At 49.4% G+C, this 26,426-nt stretch overlaps 1 protein-coding gene and 1 long non-coding RNA gene across 2 annotated transcripts in view; one reads left to right on the forward strand and one right to left on the reverse strand.

The window, feature by feature from the left end:
* Window positions 1-211: 211 nt before the first annotated feature.
* Window positions 212-26,426, forward strand: part of MYH7B (myosin heavy chain 7B) — a 43,919-nt gene continuing 17,704 nt past the window's right edge. The window contains exons 1-22 of the mRNA XM_043984475.1: window positions 212-347; window positions 1,840-1,943; window positions 5,808-5,951; window positions 6,626-6,782; window positions 6,996-7,023; window positions 7,553-7,649; window positions 10,720-10,743; window positions 11,102-11,194; window positions 11,511-11,574; window positions 14,953-15,051; window positions 17,369-17,472; window positions 17,840-17,978; window positions 18,131-18,249; window positions 18,865-19,014; window positions 20,449-20,619; window positions 22,054-22,233; window positions 22,509-22,647; window positions 22,743-22,819; window positions 23,501-23,588; window positions 23,834-23,951; window positions 25,554-25,677; window positions 26,210-26,346. Of these exons, the coding sequence (XP_043840410.1) occupies window positions 257-347; window positions 1,840-1,943; window positions 5,808-5,951; window positions 6,626-6,782; window positions 6,996-7,023; window positions 7,553-7,649; window positions 10,720-10,743; window positions 11,102-11,194; window positions 11,511-11,574; window positions 14,953-15,051; window positions 17,369-17,472; window positions 17,840-17,978; window positions 18,131-18,249; window positions 18,865-19,014; window positions 20,449-20,619; window positions 22,054-22,233; window positions 22,509-22,647; window positions 22,743-22,819; window positions 23,501-23,588; window positions 23,834-23,951; window positions 25,554-25,677; window positions 26,210-26,346 (2,447 nt within the window). The 5' untranslated portion in view covers window positions 212-256. The remainder of the gene's footprint in view (window positions 348-1,839; window positions 1,944-5,807; window positions 5,952-6,625; window positions 6,783-6,995; window positions 7,024-7,552; window positions 7,650-10,719; window positions 10,744-11,101; window positions 11,195-11,510; window positions 11,575-14,952; window positions 15,052-17,368; window positions 17,473-17,839; window positions 17,979-18,130; window positions 18,250-18,864; window positions 19,015-20,448; window positions 20,620-22,053; window positions 22,234-22,508; window positions 22,648-22,742; window positions 22,820-23,500; window positions 23,589-23,833; window positions 23,952-25,553; window positions 25,678-26,209; window positions 26,347-26,426) is intronic.
* LOC122741239 lies at window positions 10,937-15,054 on the reverse strand. The gene is made up of 3 exons (XR_006354832.1): window positions 14,793-15,054; window positions 11,482-11,572; window positions 10,937-10,961 (listed from the first exon to the last, which is right to left on the reverse strand). It is a non-coding gene; the product is annotated as an uncharacterized LOC122741239 (long non-coding RNA).

Here is a 26,426-nt window from a genome sequence, read left to right on the forward strand (position 1 = left end):
CGGGGCAGTTAATCTGCCCCTAACTTAGGGCCTTTGGCTGGGCTTCTAACCTGAAGGAGGCCGAAGGAACAATGCCATGAAGCTCCAAGGCTTGTCCTTGCCCGGACGCCAGGGCTCATGCGCACTAACCTGCCCTCGGCCAGCCCCAGTGCTTCCTCACCAACCCTTCCTTCTCGCCTGTCTTCTCCCTGCAGGGCTACCTGGATTCTCCTGCTGTTCCTCACTTCTAGTCATTGCTACCACCTCCTCTGCAGCCATGATGGACCTTAGCGAGTTGGGGGAAGCTGCCGCCTACCTGAGAAAGAGCTACCAGGAGATGGTGAAGGTGCACACCATTCCAGGCGATGGTGAGAGTGGGCATGGGGTGTAGGGACACAGATGTGGGATGCCAGTATGGGGAACCAGGAGTCACAAGGGCATGGGAGGGTAGAGCCTGTGGCACAGGCCAAGGCCAATGCTTCCATTCAATTCAACTCGATAATAATAGTCCTTATTATAATAATAGCTCATTTACATAGTACCTTATTGACAAAGTATTTTCCATATATTATTTCATTTTATCCTCATAATCCCTGTGTAGTAGGTGCTATTATTATTTCCATTTTATGAATAAGGAAACTGAGGCCAAGCGGGCCCAGAGAAAGCTCACGTAGCAACCAGCTGAGGCAAGATTCAGACTCTGGGGTTCTGACTCCCAGTCCCACACCTCTCATCCCAGGAGTGGGGGGAGGGGGGAATGGAGGATGTAGCTGCCCAATAGTAAAATCAATAGACATTTATTCAGCTCACCTAGAGGGTGTGTGTGCAGAGAACCCTGCTAGGCCTTGGGATAAGTTTGGCTAAGGTATGGTTCCTGCCCACATGAGGCTCACAATACCGAGGAGGCTAAAGCACATTCACAGATCCTGAATTATAAAACCCAATCTACATAAGCACATTAGGGAGACGTGGAAACGGAGCGGCAGCGATCAGAAGGGAGGAAGGTTGAGGGTGTCAGGGGAAGAGTTGGTGTTTGAGCAAGCTGCATTTAAAGGATGGGTAGAAATCCAACCAGCCGAGTGGGGGAGGGAGGACATTCCAGGCATAGAGAACAGTTTGCACAAAGGTGGAGACTCGGGCAGAGTGATGTGAGCACAAGGACAAAGGGGCTGCGGGCCAAGGGCCCTGCTGAGATCTGCCTAGCCCCTAGATGGCTAGGGAAGGCCACCCCAGTCAAATCCCAGGGGCTGTGAGGGCGGTGAGCTGGAACCAGGAGAGAGGACGTTGCCTCTGTGTGTGCTCCTGTCTCTTTGTCTCTCTGTGCTCTCAGGGGAGTAAAATGACTATCAAAGGGGACTTGTCCTGTGAGTTAGTGGCTGAGCTGAGGTCAGAATCCAAATTTCCCTGGACCTAGGTACCCCTGGAGTATACAGGAAAGTCTCACACCAGTCAGGGCTGGTGGGGAGGGAAATGAGGAGCCTCAGAGATGGGGGTGGAGAGAGGCCCATTGTTTTTTTTTTGTTGTTTGTTTGTTTGTTTGTTTTTTAGTGAGGCAATTGGGGTTAAGCGACTTGCCCAGGGTCACACAGCTAGTAAGTGTTAAGTGTCTGAGGCTGGATTTGAACTCAGGTCCTCCTGAATCCAGGGCCGGTGCTCTATCCACTGCGCCACTTAGCTGCCCTGAGAGAGGCCCATTGTTTAGGGGGGCAGTGCTATTGGGGGGATAATAGGAGGTCTCCGAGGTGGGAAGATCAGTGAGAATTGTTGAGTTTCTCACACCCTCTTCCCAGAAGCTCCTGAACATCAACTAGGAGAGGTCTCTCCTCCCCAGTCCTGCCATTCTTATTTCCCCTCCTCCAGGGAAGAAATGGGTCTGGGTCCCGGATGAGCAGGAGGCCTATCTGGAGGCAGAGGTCAAGGAGATCAAGGCAGGCAGAGTCACCGTGGAGACCAAGGACCAGAAGGTAAGAGCCCCTGGACTCCACTGAACTTGTTCTTCACCTGAAAACCCCCAACATCACTGGCCTCGCCCGCTCTGAGACCCTCAGATCACCTGGGTCCGGGCCTATAATCGTAAAACACACCATCTTCCCCACCCCAAGTAGCCAGGGCTCAAGGGAACTCAGCTTCCCAAGGATGAATGGAGTCTTGCTCTGATCCCACGTTTGATTCCAGACAGATAAGGCAGGACAGAGACTGTGGCACAGGAGAAGATGCAGAGGACCTGTGTGACCTGATACAAGTCACTTAGCCTCTCTGGGCTCCAGTTTCTTCACTTGAAAAATGAGGGGGTGAAACTAAGGGGCCTCTTAAGGTCCTTTTTAGCTCTGTAGCCTTGAGTCCAGGAGGGCAAACAAATATAAATCAAAGGCTCATTCAAACGCATAAGCTCGCTCTCTCTGTCTCTGCCTCTGTCTCTCTGTCTCTGTCTGTGTGTGTCTCTCTCTTTCACATGCTCACATACAAACATTCCAATGTACAGCGGGCAATGAAATAAAGGGGAAGACATGATTAACCTGATACCCTTCCCCATGGGAATATTGGCCACTGTAAAGGAGACCCCATTGGAAAAAAATTCCTTTGAAAACAAGATTGGGGGCAGGTGTGTGTCTTGGATGACGATGAGTTCAATATGAATCATGTGGGCAGTGACAACCCCGAAAGCTAATGGGATCTAAGACTGAATTAACTAACAGAAGTCTAGTGTCCAGAGTGAGGAAGGTGATTCTACTGTCCACACTGGCCAGATCACTTTGATTCAATTAAATACCTCTGAGGGGGCTCAGTAGAGAGAGAACGCTGGACCTGGAGTCAAGGAGGCTTCAGTTTAAGACCTGCCTACTGCTTAGCGGCTGTATGACCCTGAGAAAGTCACTTTCACCTTCCTCAGCTTTAGTTTCCTCATTTATAAAATGAGGGAGTTGGATCTGATAAACTCTAGGGTCCTTTCCAGGTCTAAAATCTATGATCCTATGGTCTCCTGAGCTCTAAAGGTGCCTGGAAGGGTACAAAGATGAAAAACTACATAGTTTTTGATATTGGAGAGCTCCCCATTTAGAATAATGGGGAGATGTGTATATAAATGAGAGGCAGGGGATGGTAGTGGATAGAAAGCAAGCCTCAAGACTAAGAAGACCTGGGTTCCAGCCCCACCTCTGACATCCTGGCTGTGAGACCCCTGATAAAGCACTTAGCCTCCTCAGAGCTCTAATACTATAAACTGCAGAGAAGGTACCAACTGGCATTGATGGAGGAATGTCCTCACTTGGGAGTTCTCTGTACCAATGAAATCACAGGTCCCCTCCCTATCTCCTATAAATATGTCAGTAAGGGTATAATAGAGATGATGATAGAGTAAGTGACATCATGATTAATTGCTTTCATATCTGTAGAGCTTCTAGTTAGAATATATACTCTTCGAGGTCAGAGACTAATTTGTATTTGTCTTTGTATTTCTATCACATAGTAAAACACTTTAATAAATACTTTTGAATTTAATTGAATCATCGAATCAACAAAATGCTTTCTTTTTTTTTTTTTTGTGAGGCAATGGGGGTTAAGTGACTTGCCCAGGGTCACACAGCTAGTAAGTGTCAAGTGTCTGAGGCCAGATTTGAACTCAGGTACTCCTGAATCCAGGGCCAATGCTCTATCCACTGAGCCACCTAGCTGCCCAACAAAATGCTTTCTTGACGACATCTTTGAGAGATGGGAGGACAGATATTGTTAAGCTTGTTTTATACATGAGAAAAATGAGGGCCAGAGACTTGCTCAAGGTAATGTAACTAGCAAGTAAGTGTTGGAGTTAGGATTAGAAGCCAGTTTTCTCATCTATGAGTCCCACAGTCTTTCCATTACAATACAATTAAATGAATTGAAGGTCAAATAGAAAAACCTGAGAGATATGGAGAGGGAAGGGTCACTTTGAACTAAGAGGAGAGACCATGGAAGGCTTCCTGGAGGAAGTGGCACCTGAGGTGGGCAGTGAAAGATTTCATTTCAGCAGGAAGAGATGGGAAAGAGGGAGGGATCCATTCCAGGCTTGAGCAGAGGCTCCCTTCTTTCTTTTTCTTTTCTTTTTTTTTTTTTTAGTGAGGCAATTGGGGTTAAGTGACTTGCCCAGGGTCACACAGCTAGTAAGTGTGAAGTGTCTGAGGCCGGATTTGAACTCAGGTACTTCTGACTCCAGGGCTGGTACTCTATCCACTGCGCCACCTAGCTGCCCCAGCTCCCTTCGTTCTTAAGTTACCCTTCATTGACTTATGTTTTCAGGTTGTATCCCTCAGGAGGGCAGGAACCATTTCTCAGTTTTGTGTTTGTATGCCCAGCACCTAGTTGAATGCCTGGCACATGGCCTACACATGGCATTGATCAAAGTGAATTGAATGGAACTTGATACCACACAAGGCTCAATTAGGAAGATGGGGAGGGGTGGGGCACAGTTAGGTGGCACAGTGGATAAAGCACTGGCCCTGGATTCAGGAGGACCTGAGTTCAAATCTGGCCTCAGACACTTGACACTTACTAGCTGTGTGACCTTGGGCAAGTCACTTAACCCTCATTGCCCCACCCAGAGAGAGAGAGAGAGAGAGAGAGAGAGAGAGAGAGAGAGAGAAAGATGGGGAGGGTTAGTCTAGAGAAGAGAAGAGCCATAATGGGTATTATGAAGCAGCCTGGACTTCAAGTCATGAAGACCTAGGTTCAAATCCTACTTCAGACACTCATCAGCTATGTGACTCTGGTCAGGTCACAACTTGCCTCTGCCTGAATTTTCTTATATGTTAAAAAAAAGGGGGGGAGGGGTAAAACTCAGTGGCCTTTAAAAGTTCCTTTTAGTTCTAAATCTTTGATTCTATGATCCCTTTCTGAAAGGGAGAAGAGGGGAACAAGCATTTATTAGCCACCAACTATATGTCAGGCACTGTGCTGAGTACTTTACAAATATTATCTCATTTGATCTTCACAACAACCTGGGGAGGTAGGTGATATTATTATCATTCCTATTTTACAGTGAGGAAACTGAGGCAAAGTGTTTAAGTGACTTGCCCAGGGTCACGCAGCTAGTAAGTATCTTAAAACTCAGGTCTTCCTTACTCCAGGTCAAACATTTCAGGCACTACACCATCTAGACTTGTCCCACTTGGTTCCAGAAGGCAGTACTAGGAGAGATAGGACAAAGTCTCAGAGAGGCAGATTTTAGTTCAGTAGAAGGAAGGATCTTCTAAGAGTGTGGGGGTCAAATGGGGACAGGTGGGGGCACAGTCCAGCTATGGAATAATTGGTTTGGGGGAGGTAGTGAATTCCCTGTCACTGAAGGTCTTCAGCCAGAAGCTAGGTGACTCCCTGTCTGAGATTTTGTAGCAGGGATTTCTAAACTGGGGCGGGGGTGGGGTGGTTAGACTAGATGACCTCTCAGGCCCTTTTGAGCTCCGACCTCCTATCCTTGCCTACCTCTCTTCCCAGAATAGCAGCCCTTCCCTCTCCATCTTTTTGCCCCTCTCCTTTTTTTTCTTTTCTTTTTTTTAGTGAGGCAATTGGGGTTAAGTGACTTGCCCAGGGTCACACAGCTAGTAAGTATTAAGTGTCTGAGACCGGATTTGAACTCAGGTACTCCTGACTCCAGGGCCTGTGCCCTATCCACTGTGCCACCTAGTTGCCCCATGACCCTCTCCTTCTGAAGACTGCCCTTGGTCAGGGAAATGACTGGGCATCCTGGGTGAGATGAGCGGCCTAGGGGCCCTAGGTGGCTGGAAGGAGTCCCAGAGCCTGGGGCCAGAGGGAAGGGTTCTGAGCACCCCCAGGTAATGCCTCCTCCCCTCCCCTTCCAGATCCTGACAGTACGTGAGGCTGACATACAGTCCATGAACCCTCCTCGGTTTGACCTGCTGGAGGACATGTCCATGATGACCCACCTCAATGAAGCCTCCGTGCTACACAACCTGAGGCAGCGCTATGCCCACTGGATGATCTATGTGAGTGCCTGGAGGCCAAGGCTGGGGAGGGCCTCCGGGGCACCTGCAAGAGCCTGCCTGTGACTTGAGTCTTGTAGAAGGTCCCGGGGCAGGGGAGCCCCATGTTTCAGAAAGCCCCTCAGCCCAGGGTAGGGGGATGGCAGGCTTTTGGAGGCGCCATAGATGGCACCTGCCAATCGATCAAATAACAGGCATCTTTACAGTGCCCTACCAAAGACTGGGCCTTGTGCCAGGTCTGGGATCCAGAGGCAACATTGACATGGCCCGGGCCCTCAAAGGGGGGGATCTCAGGGTGGGCATGGACGGGGGAGGGGGGCAGACAACAGCATATACACAGATAAGGAAAAGATCGTCCAGGAAGTACAAGATGATTTGGGGGAGTGGGATTGAGGAGGAGGCCCCAGCAACTGGGGGTGATCAGGAAAGTGCTTCAGGTTGGACAGTGTTTGAGCTGTCTCGAGGGAAGCCCAGCATCCTATGCAGCTCAGATGAGAAGGGAGAACATTCCACCGGGACAGCCCGGCAAAGGGACCAGGAAGGCTGATGGAGTGAGACTTAGGAGGAACGGCCAACAGGTCATGGAGCTGGGGAGTGTGGAAATAGGTCAGGTTGTGTAAAACCCTGGAAAGAAAGGCAACAATCAGATTCCCAGCAGCCATTTGTCTCTCCTACAGACTTATTCAGGCCTGTTCTGTGTCACCATCAATCCCTACAAGTGGCTTCCTGTCTACACCGCCTCCGTGGTAGCTGCCTACAAGGGCAAGCGCCGCACAGAGGCACCGCCCCACATCTATTCCGTGGCAGACAACGCCTACCACTCCATGCTGCAGAGTAAGGGGCTGACCCTGACCCAGACCCCTAATATCAGACTCCCTCCTCTCCCCCAACCTGGTCCATGCATCAGGCTGTTGGCTAGCTGGCTGGCTGGCTGGATACATGGGCTACAAGGCTGTCAGGGCGGACAGGCGTGGGGCCAGGCTGAGCTTGGGGTAGGGGGAATTGTGGGAAAGGCTGAGACCCACATCTCACCCTCTTCCCCTACAGATCGAGAAAACCAGTCCATGCTTATCACGTGAGTACCCAGCATTGGGGAGGGGATGGGAGGCTGGGGAAGGAGCTGGGGGTCTAGCCTAGGGCCAGGGAGATGATGAGGCTATCTCTCCTCACCCCCATCCTCTCTAGCTTGCTGACTCAGGACTGGGGTTTCAGGATCCCCCAAGGCTCCAGGACACCAAGGCACTAGACCAGGGCTGGGAGTTGTTCAAAGCCCCCAGGGGTTTCAGAGACAACCTGTCCCTGACATCCTCCCTCCAGCTCTAAGACAGCCCCTGAACCAAGAGTAAACCTATACTGAATTTATTCCTGAATGAGGCCCTCCCTTTCTGCCTCAAGAGTCCGCGCCTCCAGCTCCCAAGGAGAGGAGGGAGGAGGGGACCTGACCCTTGTTTTCCCATAAGACCAAGACTTTCCTTGGGGATCTCAGGGCAGGGGGCATGGAGCCAGGGGTGGGGAACGTAAAGGGGAGGGCTAGGGATGAAGGGGCACTGAAGGGGTGGGAGAAGCCTTCCAATGGAGACTGACTGGCTTTTCTGTCACCCAAGCGGAGAGTCAGGAGCCGGTAAGACCGTTAACACCAAGCGGGTCATTCAATATTTTGCCATCGTCGCTGCCCTGGGAGAGGGGCCGGGCAAGAAAGCCGTAAGACCTGTCCTGTTTTGGCTTCGGCTTGCTCCCCTTCTTTTCTTTCTCCCTTCCCCCTTTTTCCTATTTTCCTTCTGGGGCCTCTCAGCCCTGGCCCTGCCTGAGCCTCCTCCCCCACGGAGGCAGGACTCTGGCCTGAGCAAGGCTTGACCAGCCCAGAGCCCTGTGTCCAGAGCTCTGGGGTTCCCCCTACTCCTTCCTCCCAGGACCCCTGCACTTTATTGAACAGTGCCTACCTACCCTCAGGCCTTTCTTGGGCCCTTCCAGTCCTGATTCCAACTGTTGAGCCTTGCTCTCTGGGGGCATTTTGGTTTTGTGGTGTCTTTTTTTTTTCCCCTTGTGCTTTTTACATTATCATCTTTTTTCCCCGTCTATTTTATCACCTTTCCCTTTTCATGTCTGATCTCCCTGTTTGGGGTGTTTTTTCTTCTTTTTTTCCCCCTATTTTTTAAACCTTTCCTTTTTCCACCTTCTACTTTCTCCTGAGTGGCCAGTGGAAATAAGACAACACAAAGAAAGGTAGTCTGGGAGCTTTGGGTTGGCAGGAAAGAACAGCAGCCTGTGTGGACAAAAGTAGGAAAAACAAAAGGGAACAGATCCCATGAGAGAAATCCAGGAATGAGGGATGTTGAAGGGGGAGAAGGGAGAGTGATTAGGGCCATAACCCCTTTCTCATCACTGAAATCTTGGAAGCTACCTTGGAGAGTACATTAGCAATCATTTAGTCCAATCTATACCTTCACTGAAATCTCCTCTGGGTAATCTCAACTTCCACTTAAAAATCTCCATTGATGAGGCACTCACTACTCAAAAAAGGAAGCCAATCCCACTTTTTCTACTGACAGACAGACAAACAGACAGACAGACAGACCCATAACTAAGTAAGGCTTGCCCAAGGGTCTAAAATCTGGAGGGAGCTGTTAGCATTTGACAATGAGAGAAACAACCAAGTTTAGGATCTCGTTAGCAAGAATGATTAGCTAAAACTGCAATCAATCAGTCAATCAATGAACATTTAATGTGTGTCTACTAGGCACTAGGCACTGGGCTAGCTGGCTGTGGAGAGATACGAACACAAAAACGAAATAATCCCTACCCTCAAAGAGCTTACCTTCAGTGAGGGGAGACAAGTGCACAATGTGAATTTGCATGCAGAGTAAATACAAAGTAATTAGGGAGGAAGGAAACTAGCCGGCTTCGGGCATCTAGAAAGGTTTCATGAAGAAGGTGGTGCATCATATGTGTCTTGAAGGAAGGGAGGGAATCTATTAGGGGAAGGTGGAGAAGGAGCAAATTTCAGGTATGGGGGACGACCAGTGCAATAGCACAGGGATGGGCTATGCTGTGCCTTGTGTGAAAATCACAAAGGCCAGTGTGACTGGCCTTCAGTGCTTAAGAAGCATAGTGTATAATGAGCCTGGAGAGATAGGTCAGGGGCAGGTTGTAAAGGTAAGAGGAGCTAGTGACAATAATGACCCTCTGCAGTTCATTGAATGGGGAGAGAGTGGCATGGTCAGATCTGCACTAAGGACAATCACATTAGTGGCTGTGTGGAGGATAGATGGGAACAAGGAAAGGCTTGAGGCAGGGAGACCAAATAGCAAACTAGTCCAAGTGAATGGTAACTGGCTGAATTAGGGTAGGGGCTGTTTGAAGAGAGAAAAGGGGCCAAAGAGAGACGTTGGGGAGGTAGAAATGACAAGATCTGAAAACTGATTAGATGAGTGAGATGGGACAATGAGAGGAGTCTCAGATAATACCAACTGGGGATGATGAAAGAATGGTGGTACTTTCTCTTTTTTTTCTTTTTTTTAGTGAGGCAATTGAGGTTAAGTGACTTGCCCAGGGTCACACATCTAGTAAGTGTTAAGTGTCTGAGGCTGGATTTGAACTCAGGTTCTCCTGAATCCAGGGCGGTGCTCTAACCACTATCCCACCTAGCTGCCCCAAGAATGGTGGTACTTTCGACAGAAGTAGGGGAGTTTGGTAGAAGGGTGAGCTTTGGGGAAAAAGAATGGGCTTCCTCTTTGGTACATGTTGAATTTGAAATGTCTTTAGGTCATCCAGTTTGAAGGCAGTTGGTGAGGTAGGACTAAAGATCAGGAGAGAGACTGGAACTGGATATATAGGAAGTGAGCAATTAGCACACTTCCTCTTCCCCCAAGGCTGCACCCCTTGTTGAGCTCTTTCCAGCCCTCAACCATACAATGTTCCCTCTCCCATGGTGGTCCTCTAAGGAGATGGCCTCCTAGTGACATGAGAGCCGGTGTTCACTGGCCCACCAGTGTGGGGTGCTGTCCTGGGTAATCTCCCTCACCATGAGGTCTTGAGGTCTGAGATGTCTTGTCGAGGTTTCCTCTACTTTCTACCAATCAAACTTCTCTTAAGTTGACTTGAGGAAGCACTTCATGTTGCTGGCCCTGAGCCTATCTTGTGGTACTTGCCCTGAATATAAGAAATGCAAGTTAAAACTCTGTGCACAGCTCTAATTATTAGGAATGTTTTCCAACTAAAATGGAAGAATAACGAAGGTTGTTCATCTTCATATTTCACTTTATAAAGTTCTGTGGGGGGAGCCAGGGCAGGTATCATCTCCCCTGTCTTACAGGTGAGGAAACTGAGTCTCAGAGTGGTAACCCAGTTGGATGCAACACATACAGCTAGGAAATCCTGTCTAGAGGCAGGATTCTGGCTCCATTTTCCCCATAGAGAGGAGACAAAGGAGAGACTCTTTCCTGGCTGAAGTGGGATGGAGGAGAGGGTGTAGAGGGTAACCAGGGAACACGGGGAAGCTTCCCAACCCCTGCCCTCCCAGCTCTGCCCAGCCCCTTTGCCCTTTCTCCTTTCCTCCCTCCCTCCCTCCCTCTCCCCCTTTCTCCCTCCTGCCTTTTGCATTTCTCCATCTTCCCTTTCTTCTTTCTCCTTCAGTGGGGGGAGGCCATTTGAGGGGTTCAAGTTAACCTTGCTCCCAGGTTCTCCCCACTAACCAACATGCTGTCCTTGGTCCTTAGCTTTCACCTCACAATGGTTTCTCACCCTCTCTCTTTCCTTCCCTCTTTCTTTCCAGCAACTTTTGGCAACTAAGACTGGGGTAAGTTTGGGGGGAGGGGTCTTAGGGAGGAGAGAAGGAGACATGTACTCTCAGGCCTCCCCCTCATTTCTACCCCTATGTCTCTTGGAAAGCAAGGCTGAAGGGGGCAGCTAGGTGGTGCAGTGGATAAAGCACTGGCCCTGAATTCAAATCCAGCCTCAAACACTTGACACTTACTAGCTGTGTGACCCTGGGCAAGTCACTTAACCCTCATTGCCCTGCAAAGAAAGAAAAAAAAAGGCTGTGAAATTAAAAAATAAAAGGCCTGTTAGCCTCCCCTGTCCAACTCTCAGCTTTCTTTGAAGCCAGAAGTCCCCAGTTAAGATACTCTCCCCTTTTGCTGCCTTTCCTATTCCAGGGAACCCTTGAAGATCAAATCATCGAAGCCAACCCAGCTTTGGAGGCATTTGGAAATGCCAAGACCCTGAGGAATGACAACTCCTCTCGTTTTGTAAGTTATCCCAGGGCAACTAGGGGAATAAACAGGGTGTGGGGTGTGGGAAATAGCCCTGTGGCCCCAGCAGCCAAGGTTTAGGGTCACAGTCCTACAGCTAAGTGACCTTGGGGACAGAGAGAGGAGTAGATGAGGGGACAGAGGAAGAAGCAGGTGAGGAGGCAGAAAGAACATCAGCCATCAAGAATTGGCAGAGAGGAAGTGGAGGTGCGGGGTCCTGGGTATATTGATATGGGCATGGAGTGGATGGAGGTCTGGAAGCCCTTGAATCTGGGCCTACTCACAGCCTGCCTGTGCCCCCTTCATTCCTCAGGGTAAGTTCATTCGGATCCACTTTGGACCATCAGGAAAGCTGGCATCTGCCGATATCGATAGCTGTAAGTCAGGAGGGATGAGAGGGGAGGGGGAATGGAGGGGGCAGATGGTTCTGGTTTTCTGTATACTGGACCCAACAACAAAAGTAGTATGGCTCTCTTAAGCCTCCAGCTTTCCCTGGTCCTGTCAACCTCCCAGTCACCCAGGCTTGACATTCCAGGATCGTCTTATTTTATTTTATTTTGGTTTGGTTTTGCAGGGCAATGAGGGTTAAGTGACTTGCCCAGGGTCACACAGATAGTAAGTGTCAAGTGTCTGAGGCCAGATTTGAACTCAGGACCTCCTGAATCCAGGGCCGGTGCTTTATCCACTGAGCCATCTAGCTGCCCCTCAGGATTGTCTTATAATAGAGGATGAGAGATTCAGGAGCACCATCACCAGGGATAGAAGAGGATGAAGGGAAGAATATCTGAAAGACAGAGACAGAGACAGAGACAGAGACAGAGAGACAGAGAAACAGACACACACACACACACAGACACACACACACACACACAGAATGAGAATTATAACTGTGAGCTTGACCAGAAGTCACACTTCTATTGCAAATTCTCCCTTTCTTATCCTCTACCTCCAGTCACCAAGACCTGGGGATTTTATCAAAATAATATTTCCCCCATCTCTCTCCTCTTTCCTCTTATTGCCACTTCTGCCCAATTTAGGTCTCACTCCTTGCCTGGATTATAATAATGTCTTCTTAACTGGTCTCCCTGCCTCTAGTGTCTCCCATCTCCAATTCACCCTTCACAAACTGCCAAAATTCCCTTCATAAAAAACAGAGGGAGGGACAGTATTGCCAAATGGCTAGAGAACTGGTCTCAAAGCCAGGGAAATCTGGGCTCCAGTTTTGCCTCTGACAGGCACTGGCTCTCTTAGTCTGGGCAAGACAATGAACCTTTTGGTGCTCTGGCCAATTCCTTAAGAACTAAGTTGTAAAGAAGGCACCAACCTACATTTGTGGAGGGAGTTTTCTCACCTGGGAATTCCCTATGATTAACATTTCTAATAATAGCTAACATTTATATAGCATTTTAAAGTTTGAAAAGCACTTTACAAATATTGTCCCATTTATCCTCACAACAGTGCTGGAAAGTAGGTAGATCAAAAGAGATGGGGCAGCTAGGTGGCACAGTGGATAGAGCATGGGCCCTGGAGTCAGGAGTACCTGAGTTCAAATCCGGCCTCAGACATTTAATACTTACTAGCTGTGTGACCCTGGGCAAGTCACTTAACCCCAATTGCCTCACTAAAAAAAAAAAGAGAGAGAGATGGGGGGGGGGGCATCTAGGTGGTACAGTGAATAAAGCACCAGCCCTGGATTCAGGAGGACCTGAGTTCAAATCTGACCTCAGACCCTTGACACTTATTAGCTGTGTGACCCTCAGCAAGTCACTAAACCCTCATTGCCCTGAACAAAAAAAAGAGAGAAAGATAATATTTGCAAAGCATGTGGTGCAGTATCTAACACTTAGTAGGTATTATATAAATGCTTATCCCCTCTTCTCCCCCATTATTATGCCCATTTTACAGATGAGGAAACTGAGGCTGACAGGGTAGTGACTTGTCCAGGGTCACACAGCTATCAAGTGTCTGAGGCCAGATTTAAACTCAGTTCTTTCTGACTCCAGGTTCAATACTCTAAGCACTGCCACATGCATATAGTATAGTATAGTAAAGTATAGAGTAGTATAATATAGTATACAGATTCTTTTTTTTTTTTTGGTGAGGTAATTGGAGTTAAGTGACTTGCCCAGGGTCACACAGCTAGTGTCAATTGTCTGAGGTCGGATTTGAACTCAGGTCCTCCTGAATCCAGGGCCGGTGCTCTATCCACTGCGCCACCTAGCTGCCCCTATAGTATAGTATAAAATAGTATAGTATAGAGTAGTGTAGTATAGAATAGTATAGTATAGAGAATAGTAAAGCATAGAGTAGTGTAGTGTAGTATAGAATAGTATAGTATAGTAAAGCATAGAGTAGTGTAGTATAGTATAGCATAGAATAGCACAGTATAATATAGTATAGTAAAGTATAGAGTAGTGTAGTGTAGTATAGCATAGCATAGCATAGCAAGTATAGTAATAGTATGGCATAGTACAGCTGCCTATACTAATGAGGTAGCAGGTCCAATCTCTATCCCTAATTTATCAATCTAACCATATAACTGTTACTCCCCTACTCAAACACCCTTAATGGCTTCCCCCTGCCCACAGGAAAAAGTCCAATCTCCTCAGCCTGGTTTTAGTCTTCTATCATATTGTCATCAGTCTTGTTAACCAACTCTGCTCCAGCTCAGGAGCAGGTAAGTGGCACAGTGGATAGAGTGCCAGGCCTGGAGTCAGGAAGACTGAGTTAAAATCTGATCTCAGATGCTAGCTGTGTGACCCTGGGCAAGTCACTTAATCTCGTTGTTCTGTTTCCTCATATATAAAATGAACTGGAGAAGGAAATGGCAAACCACTCCAGTATCTTTGCCAAGAAAACCCCAGATGGAATTACAAAGAGTCGACCACACTGGATAACAACATTCCAGCCCAACTATACTTGTTCTCACCTTTGCTCATGCTGTTGATTCTCCTTTCCCCTTTAAACCCTGCCCATCCTTCAAGACTCAGATGAAGTACTGCTTCCTATCTGTGACTCCCCGTAGAGCATCTAGTGTCTATGTGGCTCTGGAAAGCATTGAGTCTTTAAGTTTCTGTATCCTCCATGAATCCAGACACACAGGAAATGTTTGTTGAATGAATGAGAATATCCCGATTTTCTGGCTTTCCATCTCTCTCACACATATACACAACACAGTCCCACCTCCACCTCCACTTAGACATTTACTGACATATGTACACTTGTGACTATACTGATGTAGTAACACATACATAGAATCATGGAGATAGAGTTAGAAGGGATCATAGTGACCACCTAGTCTAACCCCTCTATTTTACAACTGAGGAAACTGAGGCACGGGGCAGTTAAAGGACTTGTCCAAAGTCACACAGATAGTAAGCTGTCAGACAGGTCCCCTGACTACAAAGTCAGCATTCTTTTCACTGTACCATGTACACTACCTCCTCAAATTCTGGCACTCTCATAGACACACACACACACAATGACAGGCACACACGTAGCTACAGAAACACACATGCCAACAGATAACATTGCTACAGATTTGAATACATATTGGGGCAGAGTCACACTCTTTCATTTGCTCACATTTGCTCACCTTCTCACTGACATACAGCCCAGGACCCTCCTGTATCAGCAAAGGAAGTCCCAGCTGTCCTCCAAGGTAGCTTCCTGCCCCTGAGCCCCTCTGTTGGAGAAACCAGGCTAATTTGTTCTTCTGTGCACTAATTCTTCCTTCCCTCCCACCTCCCACCCAGACCTCCTGGAGAAATCCCGAGTGATCTTCCAGCTGCCCGGTGAGCGAGGCTATCATATCTACTACCAGATCCTGTCAGGGAAGAAGCCAGAATTACAGGGTAAGGGAGTGAGGGAGGTAGGAAAGTGGGACCAAGTAGGACCCAGGTCCAAAGGGCATGGGGTTACAAGCAGTAGGCCACTGGTAAATGTTTAACGATGTTTTGTTTTGTTTTTTTTAAGATGTTTGCCAGATACACTTTTAAATTCAGTCTGCATTTTTCACATTTTATCCACCACTAGACAAAACAACACATGAAGTCCTGATTTGAAGTGTTGGCCAATTTCTGAGGTGTAAATACCCACACTGAAAATTTAACAATCCTCTCTCAAGTGGTTTAAAGTTGGCTCCAGCACACCCCTGGGGACAGGATTAGGAGGACAGAGAATGGGGGAAGATAGAGCATTAGGGAAATGAGAGGGCCCACCTAGAAGCCTCCATCTAGACAGCAGCAATCTTTGGGCAAGGGTCCAGCATCTGTCAAGCAAGTAGCTTTAAAACTTCAAAGATCTTGACATCTAGATAGCCAGCCCGGAGTTACTTCTGAGATGTCAATGGGTAATTATCATGAAGAATAATAATGGTGATGTCACATTTCTCCAGTACTTTAAGGTTTCAGAGTGCATTCCTCACAACAGCCCAGGGGAGGAAGGAATGAAAGAAGGCTTATTAGCCCCATCTCATGGATGAGAAAACTGAGTCTCAGAGAAGTGAACTTTAGTTATCGGGGTTCAGAGAGAGCAGCAGCAGACTCTCCCAAAGTCATAGGGCTAATTGAAATAATTCACAATGATTTAGGACTTTCATGTTTCCAAAGCCCTTCCCCTTTCTCCCCCACCCCACCCCCACAACCTTATGAGGGAGGCCATGCAGGAATTAGTTTCACCATGATCCTTGTGGATAAACTGAGGCTGAGAGAGGTACCCACAAGATATGAGTTTAATTCCAACCACACACTACAGTCCTCTGGGTAGGACCCTCAGCTATCCCTCGTTTAGCACCAATTGATTCCTTGTCTCTTCCTCACAGGGCATTCTGGGTGACGGAAGAGAAGTGTCTTCCATTCTGGGTGGGGGAAGGCAGGGCAGGCTCTAAGAAAAAGAGCTCTAGACACTGTTACCCTTTGGGGTTTACAAGTATTGACCCCCATTTTATAGATAAGCAGGGAAGTGAAATGATTTGGTCTAAGTCACACAGCCAGTGAATATCTGAGGCAGTATTCAAAGCCGGGCCTCCCCTTGTTCTGCTGCCTTGGGCTATTGGGAGGAAGAAAAGAATGGAGAGAAAGCATCCCCCTTAATTCAGAATCAGGAGGCCTGGCTTCAAATCCTGACTATTGTAACGATTGGAATGACGCCACCTGCTGGATACTTACTGTAGAAGAGTTCTGCCCATGAAGCAAAGGTCTTTGAGGGCAAGACCAGGCTTCAGGAAGTGACGCGGACTAGTGGGAGGAGGAAGGAAGAGACGGGCGCTCGGTCTCACGCTCTTTCCTCTGGACTCTGGCGGAGAAGGGAGCTAGAAATGTGCTCTCCCTTTAATAGATAGGAATCTAGGCCTTTTTCTCTCTCTTTACCAAATTCTTATTCTCCTTAATAAATGCTTAAAAGTCTAACTCTTGCTAAAGCTTATAATTTGTTGGCGACCACTCATTAGATATTTTAGACAGTTTAGCTAGAATTTTAACCCTTAACACTATTTACCATCTGTGTGACCATAGACAGGTTGCTTAACCTCTCTGACCTTCAGTTTGCACATCTGTTAAAATGGGGGTATATAATACTTGGACCACCTATCTAATGAGGTATTTGGGTAGAAAACACCATGCAGACCTTAAGTGCTAGAGAAATGAGATTATTATTAGGAGGAAGGGGTGCTATGAGAAACCTGGCAGAGGATTTAGTGAGCCCAGGAGAGCCTTGACTTCTGATTTTGGAGATGCTTAGAGTCGGTCCATGGCTTCCCCAAGCCCTATTTTACCTTCTGGTCTCTGAAGTTCTGAGTGTGAAGTTGCCCAGGGCCATGTGGTCACTCTGGGGAAAGGAAGGGAGGAGCCACCAGGGCTTCCCTGGCTCACAAGGACCAAGGTATAGGGCAGCTCAGGGTTGTCAACTAGAAGAAGAGAAACAGATGGCCTGGGTGCTAGGGTCCATGGGAGGCAGGGGGAAGGCAAGCCTCGGAAGAGTTTATCAGGACCCAGGGTTGATTTGGAGAGTGGGTGCCCAGGGTGGAGGCCCTGGCAGCTTCGTGGGCAAGACCTGACCTCTGGTTTGAGGAGCCTTCTCTCTGGGGTCACCTCATGCCAGCCTATGCACAGATGCCTGCCCCAGGGAGAAAAGTGCCCCTGCCAGACCTGAAGTTTCTCTGTGTGCCCTCAGATATGCTGCTGCTCTCTCTGAATCCCTACGACTACCACTTCTGCAGCCAGGGAGTTACAACTGTAGACAATATGGATGATGGACAAGAGCTGATCGCAACTGATGTATGAGCCGGGGAGCTCTGGTGTGGGAGGGGCAGAGGGGCACCTACAGGGGGGCAGAGAGGGGGAACATGGGGCATTCTAGGAGCATGGAGGGGAAAATAGGGGGTGCAGGACAGTGGGAAAGAAGGGAGAGCGTCTAGGGAGCTTGGGGTATGGAAGAACAGAGAGAGATAACTGAGAGGCTTGGGTATGGGGGGGACTTAGGGGAACAGAGGTGGGGCTCTGAGGGACAGAGAGAGATGTATTGGAGGGGCTCAGGATATTAGGAGATAGAGGGGAGATGTATGGAAGCCTCAGAGGGAAAGAGGAGGATGTTTGGGGGGCTTAGGGTACCCTCTGTAACCTCCTTCCTGCCCCTCCCGCCCAGCACGCCATGGACATCCTGGGCTTCAGTGTAGATGAGAAGTGTGCCTGTTACAAAGTAGTGGGGGCTCTTATGCACTTCGGCAACATGAAATTCAAGCAGAAGCAGCGGGAGGAGCAGGCAGAGGCCGATGGCACTGAAAGTGAGACCCCAGCCCGGACCCGGGTCCTGGATGCTTCCCTGACCCCACGTGTCACCTATACCCCTGGGCCGGTTGGGGACGGCGCCCCCCCCCAGTCCCACCAGGTGTTACCTCCAATGTCCAGACCCCCCAAATCCTGATCATCCTCACAGGTGCAGATAAGGCTGCCTACCTGATGGGGATCAGCAGTGGAGACCTCTTAAAGGGCCTGCTGCATCCTCGAGTCAAGGTGGGGAATGAGTTTGTGACCAAGGGACAGAGTGTGGAGCAGGTGAGTGGAAGAAGGGGAAGGGGAGGGAACAGAGGAGTGGGGGAGGGGGGCAGAGGAGCAGGGGAGAGGACAGAGAGGAACAGGAGAGGAGACAGGGGAGCAGGTGGGGGGCAGAGGAACAAGTGAGAGGAGAAAGAAAATGAGGGGAGACAGAAAAGCCAGTTGGAGGAGATAGAGAGGAGCAGGTATGGGATCAGAGAGGAGTCAGTGGGGGCTGGGGGCAAATGAATGGGTGAAGGGAGACAGGGGAGCAGGGGGAGGGCCAGAGGCACAGACATGGGGAGACAGTGAGAAGCGGGTTGGGGGACAGACGAATGGGTGAGGGGGAACAGAGAGAAGAAAGTGAGGGAGGAGGATAGAACGGAGCAGGTGTGGGGGGCAGAGGATCACGCGTTAGGGAACAGAAATAAGAATGTGGGGGGATGGAGAGGCGCAGGTGTGGGGGAACAAAAGAGCAGAAGTGGGCGGGGGGGGGGACTGCAAGAGGGCGAGGGGAGAGGGACAAAGAAAGGAACCCAGAGTGGGGCAGGGCGGAGGCAGAGCCTGTCCGAGGGCTGGGACTCCGAGGGTCGGAATTCCTGTCCCTACCCGAGACCCTCCCTGGCTCCCTTGCAGGTGGTGTTTGCCGTGGGGGCTCTGGCTAAGGCTACGTATGACCGGCTCTTCAGATGGCTGGTCATGCGCATTAACCGGACCCTGGACACGAAGCTGGCCCGACAGTTCTTCATCGGGGTGCTGGACATCGCCGGCTTTGAGATCTTTGAGGTGAGCAAGGCACCAGCAGCAGGCAGGCATCAATCAGCGTGTGCCTCGGACTCCTGGCTCCCACCTATTCTCGACTGCTTAATTCTCAGGGGAGGAGGGAGATGGGGGGACTCCTCAATGAAGGGGCTCCAGTAGAGTTTTATGACACAGGCGCACAGTCTCCTCAGTTCTTCCCTCTCTCCACCCATGTCAGGAAAGTAATTTCTTCCTAGGAAGGGGAGGGAATACATGTTTCCAGAGTGCCCACTGTGTGCCAGGCACTGTGCTAAATGCTTTTCGAATATTATCTCATTTCATCCTCACAACCACACTGTGAGGTAGGTTATGTTATTATCCCCATTTTTGAGATGAGGAAACCGAGGCAAACCATTCCAGTATCTTTGCCACAAAAACAAAAACAAAGGGGCAGATAGGTGGCGCAGTGGATAAAGCACCGACCCTGGATTGGGGAGGACCTGAGTTCAAATCCAGCCTTAGACACTTGACACTTACTAGCTGTGTGACCCTGGGAAAGTCACTTAACCCTCATTGCCCTGCCCCCTCCCCAAAACAACAAAAAAACAAAAACAAAAGCAAAAAACCAAATGGGGTTACTAAGAATTGGATATGACTGGAAAATGACCAAACCGAAAGATTAGATCGGGATCCCTCATCCCTTCACCTTTCACCTGTTGAATTTTTCCCCCTGCCCTAAAGTCTAACTCAATACCACCTTCTCCAAGATTCCTTCTCTGATCCCCCCTGCTAGGGGGCAAACTTACCCCTCAGAACTCACACAGCAGCTTTGTATGCTACAAGGAAAGTATATAGCACCCTTAGAATGCTACAAGGGGGCAGCTAGGTGGCGCAGTGGATAAAGCACCAGCCCACATTCAGGAGGACCTGAGTTCAAATTTTACCTCAGACACTTGACACTTACTAGCTGTGTGACCCTGGGCAAGTCACTTAACCCTCATTGCCCCCCCAAAAAAGAATGCTACATGGATACAGATGCCCCCCCCAAACTAGACCTGTGATTTCCTCAGTATAGAGTGAGGAATGCCATACAGATGAGAACCTATGCTGAAATATGATCTGAGAGTCATCTGCACAAGCAAGACTGTATGTACCCAGCCAGAATGTGTCAGAGACAGAATTTAAACCTAGGTCTTCCCAACTCTGAAGCCAGTTCTCTTTCTTCCACACCATATCGTTTCTCCACATAGAATGAAGATGAAACATTAACGTACACCCCCTAACCCTACCAGAGAGCCAGTTGTTATACATTTATCCTAGGCAAAACAGAGTTTAAGCGACTTGCCCAAGGTCACACAGCTAGTAAGTGTCTGAGGCCGGATTTAAAACCCAGGTCTTCCTGACTCTCTCGATTGCACCACCTAGCTGCCTTGCCCCTAGGGAGCACTAATCTGTACCTGTCCTATGTCCTGCCTGCAGTTTAATTCCTTCGAACAGCTGTGCATCAATTTCACCAATGAGAAGCTCCAGCAGTTCTTTAACCAGCACATGTTCGTGCTGGAGCAAGAGGAGTATCGAAGGGAGGGCATCGAGTGGGTGTTCATCGACTTTGGCCTTGACCTCCAGCCCTGCATCGACCTCATCGAGAAGGTGGGCTCGGGTAGCCAGAAGGGAAAGGGTCGGAAGGGTTACCTTAAGAACGCTGGGGAGGGGCTGGGTAGTAAATATGTGTAGGGGGTGGTCCTGACAGGTGACTGACTTCCTCCATATCCGGAATTCCTGGGGAGGAAGCTCCCTCCACCAGGGCTGCTTGTCCTGCAGCTTTATCCGCTTGTTTTAGAGAGTCCCCTGAGGGCACTAAAGTTAAATTGCTTGTCCAAGGTCACCGTAGCTCACGTGCACCAGAGGAGGGATGTAATACCAGGTCTTCCAGACCCGGAGTGGCTCAGAGTCCCCTGTGGGACATGACAGTTGTCTGCAAGTGTTGGGAGCAGTGGCAAGGGAGAGGGCTTTTGGTTTGGAACCTGGTCTCTGATTGGTCCGGCAAGGCAGCTGGCGAGGACATAGCCAGGGAATAAATTAAGCCTGGTTTAGTCAGCGGGCCTGTTATAGAGGGCTCCTCTCCAATCAGGAAAGCAGGGATAGGTGTTCTGGAAAGAAAATGAGGTCCTTCAAGGTATGGGGTCCAATATGCTGTGAGCCTTCTTATTTGCTCCTCACCAATGATTCTATTAATGACTCCATTAGACAGATGAGCAAAGGGAGGCCCAGCGTTATGTAATAAGTTAATGCTGGGGTTAAGACTAGAACAAAGCAGGTCTCTTGCATCTGGATCCAGGACTCTTCTGATTACTCTGTGTGTGTGTGACAGACACACACACACACACAGAGAATCCAGAGAGAGAAACCAGAGAAAGACAGTGAGAGAGATGACAGAGACAGAAAGACACACACACACATACACACACACAGAGATTGAAGAGAGCATGTGTGTAAGAGAGAGAGAGAGAGAGAGAGAGAGAGTCAGAAGGACACAGAGAGACAAAAACAGAAAAGGAGTGAGAGAGGGAGCCAGAGAGTCAGTTAAGTGCTTACTATGTGTCAGACACTGTCCTAGGCACTGGGGATACAAAGAAAGGCAAAAACAGTCCTTCCCTTCAAGAAGCTCACATTCTATTGGGGTAGATGATATTGCAAATAATCAATCAATCAATCCACACACTCAAGATATATAAAGCATAAATGAAAGGTAATCTCAGAAAGAAGGGACCAGCATGGAGGGAGGCTGGGAAAGGCCTCCTGCCATGGGTGAGATGGGAGCTGAGGCTTGAAGAAAGCCAGGGAGGCCAGGTGTGGGAGGGGAGGTGGGAGCACATCCAGGCATAGGGGTGACCATATTCAGGGAGTCAGGAAATGGAGTGTCATCTGAGGAATAGCAGGCCGGCCAGTGTAGATGAAGAGGAGTACAAAAAGACTGCAAAGCTCAGAGGGGCCAGGTCGGGAAGTCCTCTGGACGCTGTGGTGTGTGTATGTGTGCTGCATGCATGGGTGCCCATCGACCTGCCTCCCTCTGTGACCCTGCAGCCAATGGGCATCCTCTCCATCCTGGAGGAGGAGTGCATGTTCCCCAAGGCCTCTGACGTGAGCTTCCGGGCCAAGCTCTATGACAACCATGCTGGGAAATCCCCCAATTTCCAGAAGCCTCGGCCGGACAAGAAGCGCAAATATGAAGCTCACTTTGAGATCGTGCACTACGCTGGCGTGGTACGCACCAGTCCTGACCCCTGTCCCTCAACCTCCCTTAAGTCTATCCCAACTGTGACCTCTGACACCTTGACCCTGACCCTATTCACATCCTTTACCCTTATCTCAAACTCCCATCAAATAGAATACAAACTTCTCCTGGACATAGACTGTTTTATGTTAGTCTTTTGTATCTTGGGCACCTACCGCAGGGCCAGGTGCATGAGAAGTGCTTAAAATTGCAGAGCGAATCGAAGGTCTGAGCCACCCCTGCCCCTGCCCCTTTCTCACACCAGGTACCCTATAGCATCGTTGGGTGGTTGGAGAAGAACAAGGACCCACTGAATGAGACCGTCGTCCCCGTCTTCCAGAAATCCCAGAACAAACTGTTGGCTTCCCTCTATGAGAGCTACTCAGCCTCTACCACCGCTTCAAGTCAGTCCTCCCATAGTCTAGGGTGGGGGGAGCCAGGGAGGAGGGGTGCCGAGGAGCTGCCCCTTCCATGTGACCTGTGTCCTTGTCTCCACCAGCTGAGGGCCCCAAATCTGGGGTGAAGGAAAAGCGGAAGAAGGCGGCATCGTTTCAGACAGTGTCCCAGGTGCACAAGGTGAGGGGGCGATGCCTTCCCTACTCCCTTGGGCACTAACCCCTCTCCTCAGCCGGTCCCCTGCCTCTCTGGGTGGGCAGCTGTTAAGACTTGCAGTGATGTTTAACTCTTCTCTACGTGAACATCACAACAAGTCTATACAGTTTCCCAGCCCCATACCTCTGGGTCCAGGCTGGTGGCAGATGGGGTTTGGGGTTGGGGGCTTGGGAGGGTTGGCCATGGGAATCACCAGTAGAGACCACCAAAGGATCACTGGAGCCCTGAGGCACCTAGAAAGTGATTCAACTTATTAGCTGTGTGACCTTGGGCAACAAGTCCTGTGCTCTCTGGGCCTTGATGTCTCCATCTATAAGATGAGGAGGGTATTATTGGAACATAATAATCTCTAAGGTCTTTTCCTGCTTTAAATCTCAAGAACTAAGAAGCAGGCCAGTTCAGGCATGGGGGGGGGTCCTCTGGAAGTAATAGAAATTCATGAGGCACAGGGAAAGTTGGGCATCCTGGGAAATGTGGAAACCCCATAGAGGATGGGGAGGCCATAAAACAGACATAAGAAACCCAGATGCCAGGGGTGTGGGACATGGCCAGAAATACAAGGAGGTGAGAGGGGCAGTCAGCTGAGAGGGGATGCCAGGGACTCCCTCATCTCATCTCCCACCCACTGCCTCCTCTCCTGCCCAGGAAAACCTCAATAAACTGATGACCAACCTACGGGCCACTCAGCCACACTTTGTCCGATGCATCGTCCCTAATGAGACCAAGACGCCAGGTATGCACCTGGCTGTGGACCTGGGGACCTGGGAAAATCTGGTGTCCAGGAAGGTATGAGGCAGAGAAACATGGGGGTCCGGAGGCCTTGCCTGATATCACCACTCTTTCCCTTCCCTCATCCCTGATGTATCCCATACAACTTCAGAAAAACTCTGCCTATTTTCACTTGTTTTCTCTGGGTTTTCTGGAGGTTGGGCTGAGATCTAGTCTCCACTGACCTCTACCCCCTGAACTCCATCCCAGGAGTCATGGATGCCTTCTTGGTGCTACACCAGCTCCGCTGCAATGGGGTTCTCGAGGGAATCCGCATCTGCCGCCAGGGTTTCCCCAACCGCCTGCTTTACATGGATTTCCGACAGCGGTCAGTGACTCCCCTGCTCCCTGTGACAATGGGACGGTGTGCTCTAGGGTCTCTTCCACATCTTCCTAGGTACTAAATTGCCACACAGGGACAAAGCTGCATGTCCTGCAAGCTCTGGCTTTGTGAAGTCCAAGAATCTTGTTGGAAAAACAAAATCCATAGGATGAACGCAAGATAAATAATCAGACAAGACGTTGCATGCTTGGGGCCGGATGAGCCGGTCAGTTAGGTCTATGAGAACGTCGAGGTATGGTTGGTGGCCTGGAGAAAGATGGGCAGATGGGTCTCAAAGAATGGAAAGGACGACCAGAGGAGGCAGAGAGGGCATTCTAGGAAGGGAAAATGTATGAGCCAAGGCTCAGAGCTGGGGGCACACAGGGAATCAAGTATCTGTGGAAACCTGTCCTGTTTGTAGCAGAGAGTATGTATTAGGGAGCCTTGAGAGAGAGAGAGAAATGCAAAAGAAGTTTGGGGCCATACCATAGAAGGCCTTGAATGCCAGGGTGAGGAGTTTGGGATTTTATTCTCTAGGGGTGAGAGGAAGCCAGTGGAGGTTTTTTGTTAGTTTGTTTTTTTTGTTTTTTTTTTTTTTGGTGAGGCAATTGGGGTTAAGTGATTTGCTCAGGGTCACACAGCTAGTAAGTGTCAAGTGTCTGAGGCTGGATTTGAACTCAGGTCCTCCTAAATCCACAGCCAGTGCTCTATCCACTGTGCCACCTAGCTGCCCCTGCCAGTGGAGGTTTTTGAGCAAGAGGAGGGATGGGCCTTATAGGAAGGGGAGAAGTGGCTGTGAGTGCAGGATGGACTAGGGGGAAAGACTGGAGGTGGGTAAGTCATTTAAGAGGCTGTTATGTCTAGGCAGGAGGAAGCTTGACTGGAGGAACTAAGAGGAAACATGATACTGGATGGTTGATAGGGCATTGAAGTTTGAGTTGGGAAGATCTGGGTTCAAATCCTGTCCTTAGAGCCTTACTAGCTGTGTTACCTTAGACAAGTCACTAAATTTCTCTGTGACACAATTTCCTTATCTGTAAAATGAAGGGGTTAGACTCAGTGGCTCCTAAGGACTCTTCCAGATCTAAAATCTATTATCTTATGATTATGTATCACAAAGATGAAACGGATGCTAGCAATGTTCTAAGAGTTAATAATGTTTTTTGAAATATTCTTTTTGATGATCTTTTTTATTATATCACAGATATTTCCAAAGATATTCCTGCTCTCTGACAGTAAACCATCCCTTGTAACAAAAAGATAATAAAAAGAAGAAATCGGTTTAGCCAAACCAGTTAACATAGTGACCATGTCTGACCATCTATTCCCAATAAAGGAATTAACTTTTTTTTAAAGGCTTCTTTTTAACAGGATAGAACCAGGTTCTAAAATCAAGATACAAAGCAATTTCTTCATATGACTCCCTGTCCCTGCTGCCCTTATCCCTGCCCCTACCTTGGCTTCTTCTAGTTTAAGCCCTAACTCTGGACCACACATGGCTCTCCCCCTTGGCCTCATGCCACCCACTCCCCGACTGCCTCCCCCATGGATCCCCTGCTCCCTTCCAGGGATGCTCCTGCCACCCCCTCATTCTCAGTTCCCCCCTAGGTATCGCATCCTGAATCCCAGTGCGGTCCCAGATGATACTTTCGTGGACAGCAGGAAGGCCACCGAGAAGCTCCTTGGCTCATTGGACATTGACCACACACAGTACAAGTTTGGTCACACTAAGGTGAGGGGGGTCACAGTGTCAAGAGTCAGGGGTCGAGGGTCATTCTGAGGTTAGGAATTGCACTGAAGTTAGGGAGTCACACTGAATTGAGGAGTGGTTAAAAAAGATCAGGGGGCAGCTAAGTGGCGCAATGGATAGAGCACTGGCCCTGGAGTCAGGAGGACCTGAGTTCAAATCCGGCCTCAGACACTTAACACTTACTAGCTGTGTGACCCTAGGCAAGTCACTTAACCCCAATTGCCTCACTAGAAAAAAAAAAAGATCAGAGGTTTCATTGAGGTCAGGGGTGATACCAGGGGTGTTACATCAAGGTCAAGGTCACTCTGAGGTTACCAGACACACAGGGAAGGACCTCAGAGGTCTAGTCCACCCCTTCATGTTGTATGGGTGGAAACGGAGACCCCAGTGAGCTATATGCCCAAAGTCATAGGGTTGAGGGCTCACATTGGGAATAGGGGAGTGCTGAAGCCCGAGGTCACGCCAAGGGCCAGGGGTCACACAGGATCAAGGAAAAGCCAACTTTTCCTTGCAGGTGTTCTTTAAGGCTGGGCTGCTGGCCGTGCTGGAGGAACTTCGGGATGAGCGGCTGGCCAAGATCCTGACCTTGCTGCAGGCAAGGATCCGGGGCCACCTCATGCGTATTGAACACCAGCACATGAGAGGGGGAAGGTAGGAGGAGCCCGGGGTGGGGTGGGGGGGCTGGAGACCTCCCCCCAGCTCCTGCTGCCCCCCCTCACCCTCTGCTGCCC

Source organism: Dromiciops gliroides, chromosome 2, assembly GCF_019393635.1.
Source record: "Dromiciops gliroides isolate mDroGli1 chromosome 2, mDroGli1.pri, whole genome shotgun sequence".
NCBI lineage: Eukaryota > Metazoa > Chordata > Mammalia > Microbiotheria > Microbiotheriidae > Dromiciops > Dromiciops gliroides.